The sequence below is a fragment of the Cajanus cajan genome, chromosome 2 (genome assembly GCF_000230855.2).
Source record: "Cajanus cajan strain Asha chromosome 2, NIPB_CcT2T_4, whole genome shotgun sequence".
In the NCBI taxonomy this organism is placed as follows: domain Eukaryota; kingdom Viridiplantae; phylum Streptophyta; class Magnoliopsida; order Fabales; family Fabaceae; genus Cajanus; species Cajanus cajan.
The window spans coordinates 44,922,447-44,944,942 of NC_138518.1; the positions used below are offsets into that span (position 1 = coordinate 44,922,447).

General features: G+C 28.5%; 2 protein-coding genes across 7 annotated transcripts; both read left to right on the top strand.

Moving 5' to 3' along the window:
* The first annotated feature begins 669 nt into the window (after positions 1–669).
* On the top strand, positions 670–3,878 carry LOC145954281 (uncharacterized). 6 transcript variants are annotated; one of them, XR_014431476.1, is made up of 5 exons: positions 670–1,339; positions 1,440–1,485; positions 2,906–3,012; positions 3,294–3,369; positions 3,594–3,878. XR_014431476.1 is itself a non-coding variant. In XM_083068261.1 (4 exons), exons 1-4 carry the CDS (start codon positions 926–928, stop codon positions 3,643–3,645), a joined length of 588 nt encoding a protein of 195 aa, XP_082924387.1. In that variant the 5' UTR covers positions 670–925; the 3' UTR covers positions 3,646–3,878. The 6 variants fall into 6 exon arrangements, 4 of the variants coding, with proteins under 4 accessions (XP_082924387.1, XP_082924388.1, XP_082924389.1 ...); XR_014431477.1 differs by having other exon boundaries at positions 671–1,339; positions 2,961–3,012; XM_083068261.1 differs by lacking the exon at positions 2,906–3,012.
* Positions 3,879–6,891: 3,013 nt separating this feature from the next.
* LOC109816201 (cation/H(+) antiporter 4) lies at positions 6,892–11,952 on the top strand. The gene is made up of 4 exons (XM_020381102.2): positions 6,892–7,161; positions 8,493–8,916; positions 9,830–10,410; positions 10,837–11,952. The coding sequence occupies exons 1-4, from the start codon at positions 6,892–6,894 to the stop codon at positions 11,950–11,952; spliced, it is 2,391 nt and encodes a 796-aa protein (XP_020236691.2).
* Positions 11,953–22,496: the final 10,544 nt, after the last annotated feature.

Here is a 22,496-nt window from a genome sequence, read left to right on the forward strand (position 1 = left end):
GTAAATAAAATCTAAAATATGTATCAATTTATTTGATACAAATATTTAATTAATTTTAAGATATAATAAATTTAATATCAAAATATTTATTATGATTTTAGTTATAATTTTTATAATCTTTCGATTTAATATTAAATTTCTTTTGATTATAATATTTTAAAGCATTTTATTTGAAACATAAGTTAACATATTTTATTATCTTTTTATTTTAAATTATTTTAAAATAATTATAATATTTAATTATCATTCACTTACTTTATTAAAAATGATAAAATATAATTAATTTTTAATTAATTTAATAAAATAAAAACTTTAAAATATATATCTAAAATCTATAACAATTTTTTAAATACAAATATTTAATTAATTTTATTATTTACTAAATTTAATATCATAATATTTATTATGATTTTAGTTATAATTTTTATTATCTTTTGATTTAATATTGGATTACTATACATAATTATTTATTCCCTTTAAACATACAAATAGGTAAAAAGAAAAATACTTAATTTTGTTTTACTAAAATATAGGCAAATCTAATTAAATAAACTTTATTTGATTCTTTTAATAAAAAAAACTCTATTTACTCTATTTCAAATAAATATGATTAAGAATATTTGATATAAAATCTAAAATTTATACACTTCATTAATTTTCTTAATTTTTAAAATTTGTATTCTCCGCGCGCTAACACAGTGCCTTTAGCGCCCTCTCAACACTTTTCCCTTTCTCTCGTCTTCAACCAAACTCGTCTTTTCCCCAAATCTCCAATCTTCCACCCTCCGCAAACCCTAACCCTCGACCCTCCCTTCTCCAACCTTCCGGTGATTTCGTCAAATCAATGGCCAAAGGCACCTATTCCAACTAGTTCGTCTTGCTCTCTAGGGTTCACTGCAGCCTCAAGCATGAGTTCTCCTTCGCCATGAAGGCCCAGTCCGAGATCTGCGCCGCCTTCTTGGGCCGGACGCGAGCCACCAAGAACCGTCCCGACCAGCCGCTCCAGCCCGCCTCGGCCCGCAAGCACTCCAGGAAGGTCGAGGAACCCAAACCCCCCGAGGACTTGGTTTTCCAGCAACAAAGTGCCGCTGCCAGTGGTGTGGATGGTGGTGGAGATGAACGGCAACAAAGTCCCGTTCACGGCATCTCCCTCAAGCTCCAGGAGGAGGAGCGCGAGCACCGCATGGACTTTGTTCCCGAGGTTTCTGCCATCAACACCGACCACATCGAGGTCGACAAGGAGACCCTTGACATGCTCCACTTCCTGGAAATCAATGACCTTTCCAACATCACCCAGGTTGACCCTGTCCCTGTTCAGCAGACCTTCCCCTTCACCCAGGTTTATCCAAACAGGCCCATATTCTAGTTTTATGTTTTGAAATCCTGATACAATTGCTGTTTATCTCTATTTTGACTTAATGCACCATGTGAAAATGTAGAACATGCTACTTTGCTCAGATTTTAATGATCATTCAGAGCAGTCAGGTGATTATTAGTTTCCTACCTTCTATTTGCATTATAATCTGTCATAAGCTTTGTTATATTTACAGAGAGGATATAGCTTTTAACTTTAGAAAGATTATATTAGTCTTGATTTATTTTTTATGAAAGCTTCATTCTGCTATCTCTGGCTGTGTTCTAATTATTGAACTGTGTTCTAGGAGAAAGAATAAATTTCCAATACCGAGAAGAAATCTTTCTACTTACAGAAGCAAGTTTTCTGTGCATTGCATGGGTATTTTTAAATAAAAATAAATTAAAGAGAATAGAGTATGTCTTTATTATTAATAGTGAATAATTTATTATATTTAATAGTGAAAATTAAAGAGATATGATTTTTATGATTTTTATCATTGATTTATTGAATTGGGTATTAGGTAAGGTCAGTAAGTTTTTTAGATAAGTTTAGCCTCCAAAACTTGATTACGGTTTTATCATTGAAATGGCCTGAAATTTGATTGCTTTTCTTTAGATTTTTACAGTTACTTTTCAAAGTTCATTTACATTTACGAGTATATGATTTATTTTCATTTTATCATTTAATTTCAATTTGCATTTTTAAGTTTCACTTTCGATTACAGCAAACAGTTTATCTTACCAATTTTTGTCAATTACTGTTGTCAATTTGACATGTAATTCAATTATATCAAAATTAAATTGAATAAATGCTTTGTTAACAAGTATTTATATTTATTCAAAACAACAGAACAGAGTTAAGTCTACAATTGAAAATGTACTCAATAATCAAATCAAATTTGATTATTTATTCTTATTTGTGAATCTATAGTCATGGTCAAAATATTGAATTAAGTTTTGGACTCATACTCGTATGACTCACACAAGTCTTCGAACAAATGTTAATGTGAACACTTGAACTCCTTGCACTCATTGGTAAGTCTCCCACTGGCATGCACGTTTTGCTTTTTGAAAAAATTAAAAAAAGTTTATTTTATTTTTGTCTTTGCTTATTCTTTTTTATCATTGACTTTTTTCTTTGCAATTTAATATACTTGGTACAATCATAAGCCAATTTGTTTATTTTCTTGTACTTGATTTTTTAACTGAATGATTAAGAAAAGAGGACAGAAATGCATGTAGCTTTAAACCAATTATAGTCCTGTACAAAGATGTTTCACTTAGAATATATTGAAGAAGACCTTTTACTCTTGAAACATGTCTGTAGAATTTCAAAATTGTAAATATTTAAGAATAAATTAACTATGCAAACATGGTTCAGTTGTGCACTTTAATCATTGCATTACTTCTAGGTAGTATTTTTCTCCATTACCTGTTAATTTTGAGCCGATTTTGCTGCAATTAGACGCATACTATAGCTGATATTTTCACCTCTTGATTTATGTCATGTACAAAAAGAAATCATATTAATTTTTGTATTTGTAATAAGTTGTAATAAGCACCCAAGCATTTGGGGAACCTTCTCTTGATATCTACCTTTCAAGGTGGGAGAGACCAAGCCACTTAAGTACTCCATGGAACATCCCATATTACTAAGTAAGTTCTTCTGAAGTTCATGGCTTTATTTTCTCACACCACAGCATCTTTAGTTTCTATTCAAATTTGACTTTAACTTTTTAAAGTGCGTTTCTGTGTTTGTTTGTTTGTCTTCGTCTTCCTTTAAGGTTATTGTTTGTGAGAAATGAGAATTTTCTTTTCAGCATGTGTGTTTCATTGGGAAGAATACTTGAGAAAAACATTTTTTAAGTTTGATAATGAAAAAGGCTAGTCACTTGTCATCACTTTGTTTGTTTTTTTTTTTGTACATTTTAAAATAGTTATAAATAATCAAATTTCCTGCTCAAGAGCACAGAGATTGATCAAGCTCAAGTCTTTTTGGGATTTGATTGGAGGGTAGGTGTTTAAATTCGTTTCATTTTACTTATAGACTCATTTTTATTGCATGTAATTTAGTCTAAACTTCATTACCCTTTTCCAGCTTTGTAATGGAGTTAACAGATTGAGATTCATTTGATCCTGAGTATCGTTTCTTTTTTGTTTCAAATAAATTTTGGAATTTGATCATGCTTTTGTGAATCTGTGATTTTGAATTTTGTTGTATCTTTGCGTTGTTCCAGGAAAGTGTTGCTAAAATGCCTGAAAAACTTGACACTGATGATTGGCGCGTAGAGGGTGGCGTAAGTTTCAGGGATCTGTAGGAAAAGGAATTTGTTTATACGGGTTGAACTCAGGGAGGATGATGGTGATATTCGTAGGCAGCCATTGGAGGATGATGGTGATATTCATGGCCCAAGCTATACTTCCTTCTTATTTGTCTTGGGTGACTCAATCTTAATTTGATAATTTTCCCTTTGGTTATATTTAAATATTTATTTTATTAATTAATGATAGCTCTTGGTTTATTGCTTTGCATAGTGAAACCAAAATGTATTGATTGCCATAGAAATCTTAATTACAATTTTAATGACCATGGTATTGATGCAAGCTGGGAACTAAAATTTTACATCTGATGAAAATATTTACTTGTTTTTGTACTTGCGTGGCATGCTGATTTTAATGACCATGCTGATTTTTGTACTAGCTATTCGTTTTGGATTCATTTGGTCTATGTTTAATTACTCATTTTGTTACCAAGTTGTTTAAAGCGTTGAGTGCTCATGTAACGCTTAAGGTCATATATGTCCATGTATTTGTATATGATTGGTGGCAGTTATCCTTTATATTGAAATAAATCTGGATGAATGTGTTGGGTTTTGACTTGCATTTTAGAATTAGTTATTGTTAAATTGATTATGTTTCATGCTTTGCTTTCATATGAGGCTATATTTGAAATTAGATATTCAATCATGCTGGAGATGAAAATTAAGGCTATTAGTTTAGTCATCTATGAGAGGTATATATAGAAGAGTAGCTTTCCCATTAAAATTGGAAGAATCTGTAACTTGACAAACCAAGACTTATCAATATTGTTTTTGATGCAGTAAAGCACCATCTTTTTATATGTTAAAATATTGTGGTTTGTATACTTGTCCTTTTTATTTTTCTTTTAAATTCAAGAGTGCATCTTGCATACTAGAAGATTATTTCTTTTAATGGTTTGCAATTTAGTTTATGTTTATCTTTGTTTGGAGTAAAATATGGATCAATTTTTTTTGTAGCAAAGGAACTTGTTTTATTTTTTATTTTGGTATGAGTGTTATTGTTTCATTGTTAAACAGGTTCAAAATAAAAATGAAAATAAAATATATAGTGTTTAAGGTATAAAATTAGCGATCATGTCTAAAAATAAAGTAAGCCTAGCGAAAAAAAAAATCAGTTTTTTTTATATTTTTTTTTAAAATAAAATTATGTTTAGCGATCGATTTAGCGACTGAAAAAAATTAATTTTTTATTATAATAAAATTTAGCGACCGAATTGGAAAATATATTTAAAATAATAAAATTTAGCGACCGAATCAGAAATTATTTTTTTAAAAAAAAAAAAAAAATACACTTAGTGACCGATTTAGCGACCAAAATAAAAATTATTTTTTTAAAATAATAAAATTTAGCGACCGACTTAGCGACGGAAAGGAAAATAATTATTTAAAAATTTAAAAATAAATAATATATTTAGCGACCGATTTAGCGACCTTTTTTCGGTCGCTAATTTGGTCCCCATATACTATTGCGACCATAATCGTAGTCACCAATTAGCGACCGAAATTTTCGGTCGCTAATTAGCGACCACCAGTATTTCGGTCGCTAAACAACTTTGCGACCAGGGTTTTTGCAACTACTTCAAATCGGTCGCTAATTCGGTCGCTAAAGTAAATAGCTACCGATTTAAGTAATTTAGCGAGTAAAATCCTTTTTTTTTGTAATGTGTTTGTATGTGATATATGTATGGTTTCATAAGTATTTTATATGGTTGTTTGGAGGCTCTCTATATGTGAGCAACTACATAATCTTTTATGTAGGCAAATGCGTACAAGTGTGAGTAACATGTTGGATTTTTTTTTGTTCAATGCGCATGTCTTAATTTATATATGTGGAATGTTGCATTTGAAAGAAGAGAAAAACAAGTGTTTGAAGATGCAAAGAAAGAATGTGTTGGTTTTTCACAAAAGTGTCAAACATTAACTCAATGTGATTGATTTAGGATTTTATATACTTTTTATCAGCAAATAATAAGAGATATATTATATTGGTACAAAGGGTTATGAAAAACCCATATAATAGGAATTTATGCTTCAAAGTGTCTAGAGTCATGTAAAGCAAGTTGGAAAGATAAAAAGGTTTCTACCAAGCAACTAAACATAAATAACTAAAAAGAAGAACAAGTTTTCATAAGTAAAATAATCCAAACCGTAAAAAAAATTAAAAAAAGAAAAATATTGAACATAATGAAATTGAAGAAAGACGCTTAGAGTTTTCAAAAGAGAGTAAACACTATATGTTGTAATTGATTAAAAATATCAATTACATTGTGTTTGATATTTCTTAGAAAGAGTAAAACTCTTTATTGTAATCGATTAAATACAAATTTAATCGATTACATCGTGCTAAAGTGGATATAAAAAAATCAATACTCAATGTTATAATTGATTATATTAAGAGTTAATCGATTACATAATCCTCAATGTTGCAATCAATTATATTAAGGAATAATTGATTACATATATAAGAAAATGTGTTTTTTGGCCTAAATGATTCATCTAACATAATTGATTACTTAAATTTTAATTGGTTAAGTTTTTGAGTCAAAATTATATTGCACTGAGATAATCAATTACAAAATAAATATAATTAGTCACATGAGTGTCCGTGTAAACTTAGAAGTGAAAATCTAATCGAAAACTTCCAAAAAAAAATTAAAAAAAAAAAGAATTCAAACAATATATTAAAAATTTTAATAATATATAAGAGGGGCATAGCCATAGTCCCAAAAATACAAATAAATACTAACATTAATATTTCTTAATTTCATTTCCATTTTATGATCATCAACCCTTTTCATTTTATTTCACTGTATATAACGACCAATTTTTTCATGCAATAATATTTTATTTTAACACCCGTTAACACGCTTATATAAAAAAACTCCTAATTAAAAACATAATTAAAAAAAAGTCCGATGCAAAGAAAAATGACACCCGAAACAAACAAGCAAAAGGGATATATATAAAAAAATGATCTGTCATGAAGAAAAGCGTTGACCAGTTGTTTTTCTAGATGGCGAAGCTAACAAATTAGTGTGCCACACGTAAGCAAATGTGTTGTACCATGGTGTTTCCCTGTATCTAGTTGGTAATAAAAACCCTAATTCTAGATCTCTTCCTATCTATTACACTTCCTTTTCTTTCCATCGATTGTAATTAATTATTTCATCAACTTTTGTTGCCTTGTTCAACTCTTTCTATAGGTGAGACCAAGATGAATTCGAACGGAACAATCTTCTCTTCAGCCACGTTCATGTATGACATACCTAAAATGAGACAAGATGTCTACAACGTGTGCCTTGATCAGCCAATGACGATAATTTCTGATGGTATATGGTCTGGTCATAACCACATTGGATCAATTCCTTCAAAATCTGCGTTCACCATGCTTGAGCTGCAAATAGTTATCATTTTCGCCGTCACGCAGGGCTTTCATTTCTTTCTCAAGCGCATTGGGATCCCTTATTTCGTTTCACAAGTAATGGTATGTGTCTTTTAATTTCTATATGGTCATTATTCTTAGTTTTGATATATAGTTTCAAAATTTCTCATTAATTAATTCCTAGCCTCGTTTGAGTTTTGTGATTGTGCAATGTTATTATGTCGAAATGGAGAACGTCTTCACTTTTCTGCATGCATAAACCCTGTAATAACATGTGATAATGTTGTGCTTTTTAAGGAAATTAAAATAACCCTTTGCATAGTCTGAATTAAAGAAAATTTTCACATTTTTTTTATAGTTGGACAGTTTCAAAATTTGATAAAAAAAAAAAACGTTTAGTTTTTAAAAATAGTACTTATAAGAGGTTTCATATTTCCCCCCTTTTTCCAATGTGTCTGTAAATAAGTTGTCTCGAATGGGTTTAATATATTTTAACTTGATACAAATATGGTGAATTTTAATTTGAATTCTTATAAATAAGTTATCTTGAATGTGTTAGTTTTGATTCTCATACATTTTAAATTTTCAATAGTTATATGGATCACTCCTTAATAATGATATGATAAAGTAATAAGGTCCAACATAATTAAGAAATAATCAAGTTTTTTTTAATAATATTGTTAGGAGTTTTTATTTCTAATTACGTGCGTGTAAAACAAATTATTTGGAGGATTAAAACTCACTTCTGTAATGTTTATGTCTCTAAAAGAATAATTTTCCACTCTTAAACAGAAAAGATTTCTAGTGCAAACAAAAAAAGAAAAATAATTATTGATGTGCTCATAGACATGTTATCTTACATTTCATCTTAACTTGATCGATTAGTGGCATGCCATGTCATCACTAAACATGATGGTGATTCTTTTTTTAAAAAAAAATATTAAAATCAAAACTATTTAAAAATTATTTATATTTTAAATTTTTAACATATTTAATGTGTCATAAATTAACTATTAAAAATTTAGCTACTATTACATGCTAGCAACTTTAAAGTTGTCAAAAGGTGATAAGTGACTCACCTGACTCGATTTTTTTACAGGTCGTATTTTTCTTTACGCAGCTTGACTTATTGGCCTATTAGTTAGACTAAATCAAACTACTTTATTCTATTTATATAATTTAATTTGTATTTTAAAACTGAAAAAATAGGTCAAATTTTTATGATGAACAAAGGTTAGATTTTTTAATTTTGCGTACACGTTCGAAGTATTTACCATCCAACCAGTTTGTTACTACCATGTTGAAATATAAGAAAACAAACATATGCATCACAGCATTATCAAGATTTTACATTAGTGTGTGCATTGATATATAAGAATATCTATGAAGTGAAGTTTATTATCCAATTAAAGCCAAATTTGCATTTGTTCCAGGCTGGTTTTCTTCTAGGGCCATCAATTCCCACAGGACCATTGGAAAAGTACAAGCAGATGTTGTTCCCATTTGGGAGTCCAGACATCCTTAGCACAGTCTCAGCGATGGGGTACTCATTCTTCCTCTTCGTAAACTCAGTGAAAATGGACCTAAGTTTGATCACAAAAACAGGGAAGAAGGCTTGGGTCCTCGCACTCTCCTCCTATTTCATTCCCATATTTGTTGGCTATGTCTTCCGGAAAATCTTCTTTCAAGCCTTCTATGGCCTCCTCTCAGAGGATGTCTATAACTTGCCCGTCGTCTTCATTTCTAGCAGTGGTTGTTCCTTTGCTGTTGTTACAGTCTTGCTCAACGACCTCGGAATCCTCAACTCTGAACTCGGACGCCTTGCACTCTCCGCAACTTTTGTTAGCGACCTCTCAGGTAAACTCATTACCCAAAAGCACTTTCAGTAATCTTTCTAGTTGTTTGAAATCTCATGTCTAGCAGGAAAAAGGTTAACATAGTGTATATATATACACACAAAATCAATATTAGTTAGTATAATAGTGGTAATTACTTGTGTCTCTTAACTAAATTTTTCAGAATTTGAATATCGATTTTGGTTGTGAAATAGACTATTTTGATAAGAGAGTACCTATTTTATATGCACTTATAGTCTTTGACAGATGATATTAGATAATTCATATTAATATCATGATTAAAAAATACACGATAATTCTTACCTACAAGCCAATCAATTTTGAAGGATTCTATTGTTAAGAACATGAGATTGAACTTAATTTATTCATACAAAATTAGTTTATAAAATAAAGATTGTTTTTTATTTATATAAACTATTTTGACTATATTACTAATTGGTGTAAGATTTTTAACATATGTAACTTTTCATGTTAAATATTGAACATATCCAATATAAAATTTTAAATTACATGAAGTTTTGTGGAAATATATTGTGTCTAAATCACGTTTTAAAAATATTAAATTTGTGTGAATTCCTCTTTAGAGAAATGTTAATCATACTTTTTTAAGACTTCTTTAGCTAAAATTTATTAAAAATTACAAATTTTGTCTTCATTTAATGGGTGCTCCCTATTTAGTAGTATGATGTACCAAAACTTGTAATTTTTCTTTTTTAAAAGTAGATAGAATACTAACAAAAGATGGTTAGAATGAGTATAGCTACTAGCATTTTTCTCCAATTTATACGACTTTGTTAAATGAGAACTCATGCAACTATTGGTCTTGGTAACATAGAATTTCTCTCATTCATGCTAAATTTTGTTTAATTGATTTTCTCTTCTTGCTTATATGTGACTTGTGGGTCCTTCATCAGGTGGAATCATGGCAGGAATTGGCACTGCCATTATAAGCGAGAGCAAAGGAGTAGGTTACCGTATTGAAAACGTGGCGGTTTTTCTTGCTTACTTAATCTTTGTTCCACTGATTGGGCGTCCAGCGATGATGTGGGTAGTGAAGAGAACCCCAGAAGGTAGATCCGTGAAGAAGGTATATATCTGCATCATCATAATGGTGGTCTGTGCATTGGGATACTTTGCACGGTTTTTCAGACAACCCTTCTTCGCAGCAGCTGTTATATTTGGCCTAGCTGTCCCTGAAGGTCCTCCTTTAGGGTCCGAATTGGTTAACCAACTTGAGTTATTCTCCACGTTTCTCTCCTCAATTTTTGTCACATGTTGTATCATGAAGGTGGATCTTACTCAATGCGACTCTCTCACCCTCTTTCTCGTCACAACCGGCTTCATCGTTATGGTCCACTTGGTTAAGTTGATTTTGTGCATGGGAATTTGCCGCTACTGCAAAATGCCCTCCAGGGATGGCTTCTGCCTTGCTCTCATTATGAGTTGCAAAGGTCTTGTTGATATCTGCTCCTATACCATTGTCTACGACGCAATGGTAACTATTGAACTAAACAAAACTTAGATACAATACCATAAGTACTGTTGGTGTGGTTCTCAAATTCATTGTTTTACTTCATTAACATGCATTTTTTTTTTTAAGATAGAAAAAATTACAAAGATAATTATACCAAAGATTGAAACTAGATCTTCATACTTTTAACTATTTTATTTTTTGCTTATCCAACTACTAGACTAACTCTAGTGATTTCATTAATATGCATTTATACTTAACTCAAGTATGGATAAATTATGCATTTACACATATTATCAAAGTAAAATTTCAATTCTGATTCGATAAAGGTATCATCTGATTTGATTTGAGAACAACAACATAGGTAGCTATGGTGTTGCACTTACCTTATCTTAGTCAAATGCTATGTTAGTAAAACGTTTTTCAATAGGCTTTTTGGGACACTTGCAGGCACAAAGTAAACGAATAGTAGCTGTTATGATCGTCTCGGTGCTGATCCTAGGAACAACTTCTAGGTTTGGTGTGAAGGCATTGTATGACCCTTCAAGGAAATACGCAGGATATCAGGAAAGGAACATCATGAGCTTGAAAGAGAACTGCGAGCTTCGGGTTGTTGCATGCATCCACAAGCCATGTCACACGAATCACATCAAGAACGTTCTCCAGCTTTGCGCCCCTAGACCAGAGAACACACTAGTGGCTGAGATAGTTCATCTCATGGAGCTAGTTGGAAGGTCCACACCTATTTTCATTGCACACAAGCTTCAGCACAGTGTAGATTCATCATCATCCTACAACTACTCCGGGGAACTCATCGTGACCTTCGACCTTTTCGAACGTGACCATGTTGGTTCCGCCACAGCCAACACCTACACAGCCATATCACCAGTGACACTAATGCATGAAGATGTTTGTAACCTTGCTTTGGACAAAAACGCAGCCCTAATAATCCTTCCATTTCACGTGAAATGGGGAGGGGATGGTTCTATAGAGTCACGAGACGACGACATAAGGGCACTGAATTCAAAGGTTTTGGAAAGGGCACCTTGCTCAATTGGGATTCTAGTCAACCGTGGCCCTTCTGGCATCAACGTCTCTGCGTGTTACAATGTGGCTTTGATCTTCTTTGGTGGACCTGATGATATAGAAGCTTTGTATTTGGCTAAGAGATTTGCCAAAAATGTTGAAAATAGGTTGTTTGTGTATAGGTTGCTAGCACGTGACCGTGATGCATCGGATTGGGAACAAATGATTGATGATGAGGAGTTAAGGAAGGTTTGTGGAACTTATGTACAACATGAAAATGTGACATATGAAGAGAGGACTATAGATGATGCATCAGAGACAATGTTTTTCGTCAAAGAACTAGCAAACAATTTTGATTTTATCATAGTTGGGAGACGCAATGAGTTGAGAACTTCTCAGACTTCTGGGTTGGAAAATTGGACTGAACATTCGGAGTTGGGGGTCATTGGTGATTTGCTTGCTTCACCAGATACGGAGACTAGAGCATCCATTTTGGTTGTTCAGCAACAACAGTCAGCTTCTACGTCACCACATCCATAAATATTAGTTTCCATATATTTTTTTAATTTTGAAAACTTTTCCATTTGTATTATATAATCTTGGGCTTACAATTATAATTTTAAGTTGAAATTTTTGTTTTATCACCTTTTCACCTGTACATTTTCACCCATGATAACTTTTATTGTAATTTTAAGTTGCAATTTTTTTTATCACCTTTTCACTTGTACATTTTCATCCATGATAAGTTTTTAAAGGAAATGACGTGTTAATTATCTTATAGGAGGCTGATCTCACTTTCTGCAATAAATTCATGCATCCATATTAGTTAAAAATAAAAATGTAATTTTAACTGATGCTTAAAAAATCGAATTGATTATCCATCTAGTCAGAATATTAAATTAGTGAATTAAAGATTAAATTAATGAATCATTAATTGAATCGTATGAATTAATTTTTATTAATTTTTTAAAATAATATTTATGTCATATGTATTTTATATCTATAAATTTTAATAAAATTCATTCTATATATCTTAAAGAAGTTCAAAAACAATTTGTATGACTAATATAATTATAATAAAATAATTGAATTATAGACTAATTAAATCACATAAATTAATATAATTATATATATATATATATATTTTAAATTAAAATGTATTATAATTATTTAAGTCAACTGATATTTTATATAAACAACTAAATAATATACTATATAATTAATTTAAGTCAAACTATGACGGCTTGTAAAATTAGTTCATTCGTAACTTAACTTCTTAACGTTCAAACTAATCTGGCTTGATTCTCACATTCATTAAAAGTTTTTACTATTTTTCTGAAATCTTATAAGTGATGAACGTTAGAAAGCAAATGTGAGGCGCTAACATGGGAAATACACGAAACAGACAGCAACAACAAAAAACGAGGGAAAGGGACGTTCCAGGAAAATTCAAACGTTGAATCCAATTCAAAAGATACCCAAACATGACAAGAAAACTCTAATATGATTATCTAATTATTACTAGTTGTTGAGCCTAGCTATTCCCTTTTACATGGGCTTGTTTCCTTGTACTTTTGTTTTCCCTAAAGTCTTGATTTTTTTCTTTCAAGGGAGTAGATCTTTTGACAATTAGCTATTTTTCCTATTTATTTGTTTGAATTGTACCGATCAGATATAAAGAATGAAGAATCTTTATTTTCATTAACCTAGTCTTCCTTTATTTCCTATTGTTAATGTTACTTCTTAACATTTTGGTGCTTTTATTGTCTTACCATGCCTCTTAAAAGCTACTTTCTTTAAAAATTGGAGGATACCCTCACCATTGTCGAGAAGCTCAATTATCCGAGATTCATGAGGTGAAAACATTTCTCTTCAAGCCAACTTCAAGAGCCCTGTGCAGAAGGCCTCTACTACTTCTATGATGAGAATTATTTTGTGGGTCGTAAGTAATCCCCTCCAAAATTTCTCATACTTTATGTTGATGATGACAATCTTGAACTACAGATGTTTCCACAGTATATTTTGACAAATTAGGAACCATCTTCAATTATCCAAGCTCTCATAGGGTTTTCATCACCACAAATCCTAAAATTCCAAGGGTTTATCAATGACCTTTCGATTATATGGTTTTAGTAGATACGGTTAACTTCACAATATATTACAACCTCTAATTACTAAATATTTTAATAAAAATGTAAGTGATAAATTCATATATTTAATTAAAGATTAATTATTTTTAATTTTGATTATTTTGAATACATATCCCATTAATTTATTTTTCATTCACAACTTATTGAAAAAATTAAAATATAAAATTAATTTAAATTTAATTTTTTGAATCCCTAAAATTAATAACTTTAAAGGAAAATGAATTGAAAAAAAAATTATATTAGTTTTGAAATAAATTTAAGTTCAAATGATTATTAATTTTATATTAGTGATCTTTATTTTTTTCCCTATATATTAAAAAATTGTTGAATTATATTGAAAAAAATATTTCATTTTAATACATGTCCTCTTTATAAAATATTATTAATAATACTTATGATTTTTGTTATAATAAAAATATTAAAAGTAAAACTTGATATATATTTAATTTAGTATCAATTATATATATATATATATATATATATATATTTACACATTATGTGATAATCAATTTTTAAATAAGGAAGTATAACATTCTCATTAGGTCAACCCCTATAAGAATAAGGTAGTACTTTCAATGATGACTTATGCTCAAACTGAGAATCAAACTCTAGTCATTAGTTAAAGAACACAAGTATCAAATTACTTGTAATAATAATATTTAGTAATGATTAAATGAATAACTATAAAGTAATATTTTCAAATAACTTGATTATCAAATTTTAATTAATAATTTTACTAGTTATAAAATCACGTCTAATAGTATTTGCTTATTAGTTTCACTACAAGAAAATGACGATTTTGCGACGGTTATATGACCTACATTGCGACGGTTATAACTGCCGCAAAGACAACATTGCGACGGTTTGGGAACCGTCGCAGAGTCGTCCGTCACCAGGCAATTTTGCGACGGTTATCAGAATCGTTGCACAAACCGTCGCAAAATTGGAATTGCGACCGTTTCATCAACTGTCGCACCAAATGCCTCTATATTAACATTGCGACCCTTTCATCAACTGTCGCACCAACTGCCTCTAAATTAATATTACAATCCTTTTTTTAACAGTCAAAAATTATTTTTTTTTATTTTAATAAATTTATTAATGTAACAATCCTCATATTTGGCCTTTCAAGGATTTTATTTCACGATATTTCACTGTTTAGCATGTTTTATCCTTACTTGTGCAATTTCTGGGAAACTTCCCAGATTCCCAGAAGGTCACCCATCCTTGTACTACTCCAGGTCAAGCACGCTTAACTGTGAAGTTCTGATGAGTAAGCTACCGAAATGTATATGTATGATAATTTATAAAATTATAAATATTTATTTATTACATACTTATAAATTATTTTAATATTTTAAATAAATTATTAATTAATTTAATATATTTATTTACCTTAAATCAAACATAAATTCAAAAAAAAATGTATTTATCCTTGTTTTATTTTCTAATTATCAACTATTAATAAAATACTAACTTAAAATCTTATCTAATTATATATAATATTCTCATATCAAATTTAAAACCAAGTATTAGTTATACAAAAATATTAAGATCATATAGTAAATTGTCAATAAGATTTTAGTTAAATAATTTAAAATAATTAATGTTTTAATTATATTGTTAATTAGAAAATAATTTATTCCAAAACTAATTAATTTTTTTATATTAATTATTAGTAAAATTTAATAATTTTTAAATTAACAATTAATTGGATCAATGAAATTCAACACACACGATGAGTTATTGAGCGGAATAACTTTAACAAGAGTTATTTTGTAAGTTATCTTAAATTAAACATATAAAATTCAAAAAATATATTTATCCTTGTTTTATTTTTTAATTATCAACCATTAATAAAATACTAACTTAAAATCTTATCTAATTATATCATAATATTTTCATATCAAATTTAAAACCAGTTCTTACATTTTCGACAAATATAAATTTTTCTAAAATATTTCATCAATAATATAGTTTTTCCTACAAAAATTTTCTCATCAAAAATATAAATTTTCTGACAGATTTAATTTTGTTTTTATAAGAAATCATCTTCGATTAATTTAACATTTTGTATATATGATTTAACAGTAAAAGATTTTCAATTTAACGGTTAAATTTACAAAATTCACATTTAATATAAAGTTATTGAGTTGTGTAACACTTAGTAAAATTTACACTGATGTAATTATAAACCCCCTCATATATATATATATATATATATATATATATATATATATATATATATATATATATTAAATGTGACTTTTACTAAGTATTACACCGCTCAATAACTTTATATTAAATGTGAATTTGGTAAATCCAACTGTTAGATTGAAAGTTCATATCTCTCAAAGATTATATATACAAAACTTTATATTAATCCAAGATGGTTTGATACTTCATTTTTATAAAACAAAATTGATGTCATATATTCATTTTAAAATACACTAAAATATAAACAATTTGATTACCTTCCAGCTGTTGTTCAATTTTAACAAAATTTGATATACACTTATAAAGTGATATGAACTTTCAATTTAACGGTTGGATTTACAAAATACACATTTAATATAAAGTTATTGAACAACATAATACTTAATAAAAGTTACATTGGTATAATTATAACCCCCTATATTATATATATATATATATATATATATATAGATATATATAGGGACGGATGTACATTTGGAATAGTGGGCACTTGCCCCACTACTATTTGACATATACATAATTTTTTATCTAAAAAAATAATATATTTTAAAAAATAAAAATTATATTATAATAAAATAAAAATATAGATTCAGAAAAAATGTTTATTTATTTTATATCTATCAAATTTTTGAAAGAAATTAATTCTCATGTAATAAATTTTTTTTCTTAATAATGAATTAATTTTTTAAAAAAGTTTAATTATAATATATATATATATATATATATGTATATATATATATATGTCTTAATATTCACATATATAATGTAATATATTAAAATAAAAAGTTTTTTGATAAAATAAAATTTTTACTATGCATGTTTATCTTTTGTGTTTTTTCTTTATTGTATACGTTGATTGAAAAAATCAAAATAGTAAAATTATATATATTGATTAAAAAAATCAAACTAAGAAAAATCAGAAGATTTATGTTCCATTTAGAATTGTTATTATAAAATATATTTTAAAATAAATTATCATCTAAAAATATATATTAGATATTAAAAACATATTTATATCATAAATAAATTAAACTGGATTTTTATAAATTTTAACATATTTATTTTTATATTTTTAAAGAAAGTATATATAAAATTGTTAATAAAATATAAGTTCGTTAAGATAATATACATAATACTTAAAAAAAAAACTTTTAAATTCTAATAAAAAAAATGTTGAAAATTTTGCGACGGTTTATGACTAACTGCCGCAATGTTAAATTTGCGACGGTTATGATTAACTGTCGCAATGTTAAACTTGCGACGGTTTATCATAAACCGTCGCAATGTTAAACAAATTTTGCAACAGTTTATGATAAACCGTCGCAATGTTAAACAAATTTTGCGACGGTTTACGATAAACCGTCGCAATGTTGAACAATTTTGCGATGGTTTTGAAAAAACCGTCGTATGAAGGGTCGCAATATCAAAGCGACGACGGTTTCTAGATAACCGTCGCAATTTGTCCGTCGCAATTTATCATTTTTCTTGTAGTGTTTTGAGACACTAAATAGATTATATTCTTAGACAAAAAATAAAATAAAATAAAATTCAAACTTAAAATTTAACTTAAACCTCATAATTTCTTGACACGACTTTGCCTAAGCACATGAGAATCGCTCATCATCTTCCAAGTTTGAAGAGGAAGAAAGATGAAGTGAAGAACGAAGCTAGTCTTAAGCCGTCGCTCAAGAAACCCATCATAGTCCAACGTTCTTTAGGTGGTAAGGTACGTTTGCCTTTAAGCATATTTTAGATGCAACAGCTACATGGTTACACCATAAAATCATCAGTAAGCATGGATAACTCTTTGTTGTTGCATGTTGGTTCATTTGGAGAGCTCTTAATGCATCTAATTTTGAGGATCACGACTATCTCGTTTGGTTATCCTACAACTAGATCAAGTAACTTCTTAATGTCAATAACAAGGGATCTATCATTACTAGTCCAAAACAATCATGTCTTGTTCATTGGACATCTCTAGTTGATTCATTCATCAAGATAAACACCCATTTTGGTGTAGTGGTCTCTTTCATAACTCGTCGTTGCTTTTCTATGAACATTAATATGAAACTTCATGTAATCTATCATGATCTTTAATGTGCCCTCTTAGCGGGTTACACCCATATCATTTGTGAAACAAGCATTATCATGCAGAAGACATTCTATGTTGGTTATTTTCAAGCAATTATGTGAAACTTTTATTAGTCTATCCATTTTTTGCTTTATGAATGAATAATCTTAACACAGTAGACAATTGTATAAAATTAGAGCAATTTGGATACAATGGTTTCTCTACATTATTGCACAAACTATCATACATGTATGTGCATTTGAAAAAATCAACCTCAACATCATAGATCATGTCCTCTAGCCAATCGTCTATCTCTAAATCGACTTGTTCTTTTTGTGTTTGACACACTTGTATGCGTGACATATCTAACAATTCACTATGTCATGTCATACTATGTAGCTTTTGAGGAACCCATCACATAAAACATGCTTTCATATAATGTCTACTGGGTGTCTTTGTAAATTGAAACAATTCACACAAGGATCGTAGAACAATTCATTCAGCTTTGGTCCATTGGTGCGTTTATTTGACATAAACCGTATCAACCTCACATTTTAATATAAGGTGTGGCTCTAACCATTTAGAAAGATAATTCTTTATACTTGATTAATACATAAAGGTAAACTCCATACATTAAATTTGATAAATTTCAACAACATTTCACACTGGTCTCTAAGTACACAAAATGAAAGTGGTGACAACAAATTCACCACAATCAAGTATGCATCTAGAGAACAACAACAAATTTAGTCAATCGAAATCTTATCAAACAAACAATTCAAGATTCAATACAATGATTATACATTAATTACTACAAGAAAAATACAAATTTTCAACGTACATAATCCATCGGTAAAAAGGAATATCTGTAAAAAAATTCTCTATTTTTGACGGATGCAAATCTGTCGAGAAAAAAAAATCGTTGAAAATAATTTAACTCGTTGAAAATTTTTGACAGATATATCCGTCAGAAATTTTTGACGAATACATTCGTTACTGACAGATACATCCGTCGAAAATTGTTTGAAAATCTTTATATGATTCCGACAGATAAATCCGTCGAAAATTTTTTGTTTAATTTTAATAAATTTATTAATGTAACAACCCTCATATTTGGCCTCTCAAGAATTCTATTTCACGAAACTTCACTTTTCAATGTGTTTTGTCCTTACTTGCACAATTTCTGGGAAACTTCCTAAAAGGTTACCCATCTTTATATTACTCCAAGTCAAACACGCTTAATTGTGGAGTTCTGATGAGATAACCTACCGAATAACAAATGCATGTTGTCAATATAGGTAACACAAATTAATTCATTTAAGTCATCCTCAACTATACCATCTCATACTTATACTATCTTTGGATCCCTCTCATTTCGGTGTGTCCGAACCGTTATAAAAATATAATAATATATAATAATTATATTACCAATAATAATAATTATATTATATTTAATTAATCTTTATTTATATATATACTTACTTTTATAATTAACAATCTACTTATTTATATTTAAAATTAATATTATGATACAATTTAAATTATTTATTATAAGTTTAAAAGTTTAAATAATAATTTATATATTTTAAAATGAGAAGGGTTATAATAACACCGATGTAACTTTTACTAAGTATTACATCACTTAATAACTTCATATTAAATGTGAATTTTGTAAATCTAACCATTAGATTGAAAGTTCATATAACTTTATATGTTTATATCAAATTTTGTTAAAATTGAACAACAACTCAAAGGTAATCAAAGTGTTCATATTTTAGTATATTTTGAAATGTATATATTACGTCAATTTTTTTTTTTTACAAGAATGAAGTAATAAATCTTTTTGAATTAATATAAAATTTGTATATATGATCTAAGAGTAAAAAACTTTGAAGCTAACGGTTGAATTTATAAAATTCACATTTAATATAAAGTTATTGAGCGGTGTAATACTTAGTAAAAGTTACACTGGTGTTATTATAATTCTTCTCTTTTAAAATATTATTTTTATAAATTAAATTTTAATATTTTAAATAAATTATTAATTAACTTAATATATTTATTCATCTTAAATCTAAGAAATAAAATTCAAAAAATGTATTTATCCTTGTGTTATTTTCTAATTATCAACCATTAATAAAATATTAATTGAAAATTTTATCTAATTACATCATAATATTTTCATATCAAATTTAAACCAGATATTAGTTATACAAAAATATCAAGATCATATAATAATTTGTTAATAAGGTTCTAGTTAAATAATTTAAAATAATTAATTTTTTAATTATATTGTTTGCAAATAATTTATTCCAATGTTAATCAATTTTTTATATATTAATTATTAGTAAAATTTAATAACTTTTAATTTAATAATTGTATCGATGAAATTCAACATACAGCATGAGTTATTGAGCGGAATAACTTTATTAAGAGTTACTTTGTGAGTCATTTGATTCCTACTCCTCCTCCTCCTCTCTCTCTCTCTCTCTCTCTCTCTCTCTCTCTCTATATATATATATATATATATATATATATATATATATAATAGATATTTAAAATTTTATTGATGATCTTTTTAATATATGATTGTCAATTTTTTGTCAAAAATTCTCACATTTTTTATAAATATAAATTTGCCGAAAATATTCTATCAGTAATATAACTTTCCTACGAAATTTTTTTCCATCTGAAATATAATTTTTTTGACAAATTTATATCTATTAAAAATTACCGACATATATATCCGTTGGAAATATAAATTTTTCGACAGATTTGTATCCGTCGAAAATTATCCGTCGGTAATATAACTTTTCCTACGAATTTTTTTTTCTTCGATAAAATCTGTCGAAAATATAAATTTTCCTACAGATTTGTATCCGTCAACAATTATCCATCGGTAATTTGCATTTTTCTTGTAGTGAATTGTGTAATCGTATTGTATTCAATCTCAAATACAAAACTAAGGTTCACTCATAGTCAATCAATATTTCTTACAACCATAATAAAACACTATATAATTATGTTTAGTTAAAAAAATTTTTATATAAAATCAACAATAAAATATACAAATATAATTAATCATGCCAACACAATAAAAATTAAATTAGCAATAATTAACGTATTCATTTAATTATTACTAACTTATAGTATAATAGAAATATATTTTAATTAAAATTTTTAATTTCTATCTTCTAAATTGACCAATTTCATTAATCTAATAATTTGTATTCAATTATACTAACATAAATTTACTATCTTATAATAAAGGTATAAAATTATGGGCACCTAAAAGATATTTAAATTAACATTCAATATTGTATAGATACCTAACATATTTTTTTAATTTTTAATTTATATCACATTTAATTTAAAATATATTATATAAATTGTCTAATGTAGAATTTAATAAATTTTATGTTTCAACTAATTTTGTCAACTATCTAAATTGATTAATAATGTTGTCAACTACAACATTATGCATGTCGTAAAGGAATCACACATACCCTTTATCTAATTAAGGTTCAAATCAGTTCTCTATGTGCATACAAAACTCATACACAAATTTCATAAAAATAGGTAATGAGGAAACTCAAAATGAGCAAATAGGTAATGACGAAACATGTAATGAAAAAACTCACATTCAAAATAATATGTTTATTATATATCCACCACAAATCCTAAAAACAATAGGAGAAGGAAAAGTCAAGCTTCAAACCTAAGAGCATGCATGAAGGAGAATTGAAGAAGTTCGTCGGACTAAAGGAGAATTGTAGGAGTACTGGTCGTTGGAACGTTTTGGTTGTGGTGGTCGTCGAAACAAGTGGATAGTGTACACAAAGGAGTCGCCAAAAATCGCCTCTCACATTTATTGAGAAAAGAATGAAATAGTGGAGCACGAATTGGATTCCTACTCTCATTGTGAGTAATAACAAGACATTCTATATGACGGGTTACGATTTAGCCATCAAAAGATGATTCTTTTTATAATGAGTAAGTCAACACCCGTCATAAAAAGATTGAAATTCAAGGTTGACCAACACAATCTATGATGTGTTGATGTACCTATCATACAAAGAATATTATATGAAGTCAACATTTGTTATAAAATATTTTAACATATTTATAAGTACGTTACTGTATTACTTTTTATGTCGTGTGGATAATACCCAACATAAAAATTACGTCAAGAAATATTCTTTTATACTAACGAGCTTCTCAAATAACGCTTGACTTACAGTGTGTTTGCATTCGAGTTGTGACGTGAATTTTCACGTTCACCTTAAAGCAAAAAATATTAACTTCCACGTAAAATTCACATCTGACATGGAGAGAGAAGAAAAAATAGCGTTAAAAAATGAATACCAAACACGTACTTAATATCTAATAAGAAATCAGAAAGCACATCCACCATCCTTATGTTCCAATTTGAACACCATGCGAAATTTCCTAAATAGTACATGGGACTTACACTTCTTTCCGTTGAGGGAGGGTAATAAATTGTTTACTAAATATGGGGCCAGTCTCTTGTATCATTTTATCTCCATACGTGCTCTTGTCCAAACACATGAGCCCATTGCTTAGGGCGGACGCACAAGAGTTAGGAGATTGTTTTCATTAGAATCTACCTCCTGTAATTTATTTTC

What these genes read in the sequence shown, in the direction of transcription:
- LOC145954281 (XM_083068261.1), top strand. Translation starts at nt 926, where the DNA reads ATGAAGGCCCAGTCCGAGATCTGCGCCGCCTTCTTGGGCCGGACGCGA. An exon ending in TGATCATTCAGAGCAGTCAG is followed by an intron (nt 1,486 to 3,293) that starts GTGATTATTAGT and finishes ATTTTAAAATAG; the next exon opens with TTATAAATAATCAAATTTCC. An exon ending in TTTTGGGATTTGATTGGAGG is followed by an intron (nt 3,370 to 3,593) that starts GTAGGTGTTTAA and finishes GCGTTGTTCCAG; the next exon opens with GAAAGTGTTGCTAAAATGCC.
- LOC109816201 (XM_020381102.2), top strand. Translation starts at nt 6,892, where the DNA reads ATGAATTCGAACGGAACAATCTTCTCTTCAGCCACGTTCATGTATGAC. An exon ending in ATTTCGTTTCACAAGTAATG is followed by an intron (nt 7,162 to 8,492) that starts GTATGTGTCTTT and finishes CATTTGTTCCAG; the next exon opens with GCTGGTTTTCTTCTAGGGCC. An exon ending in TTTTGTTAGCGACCTCTCAG is followed by an intron (nt 8,917 to 9,829) that starts GTAAACTCATTA and finishes GTCCTTCATCAG; the next exon opens with GTGGAATCATGGCAGGAATT.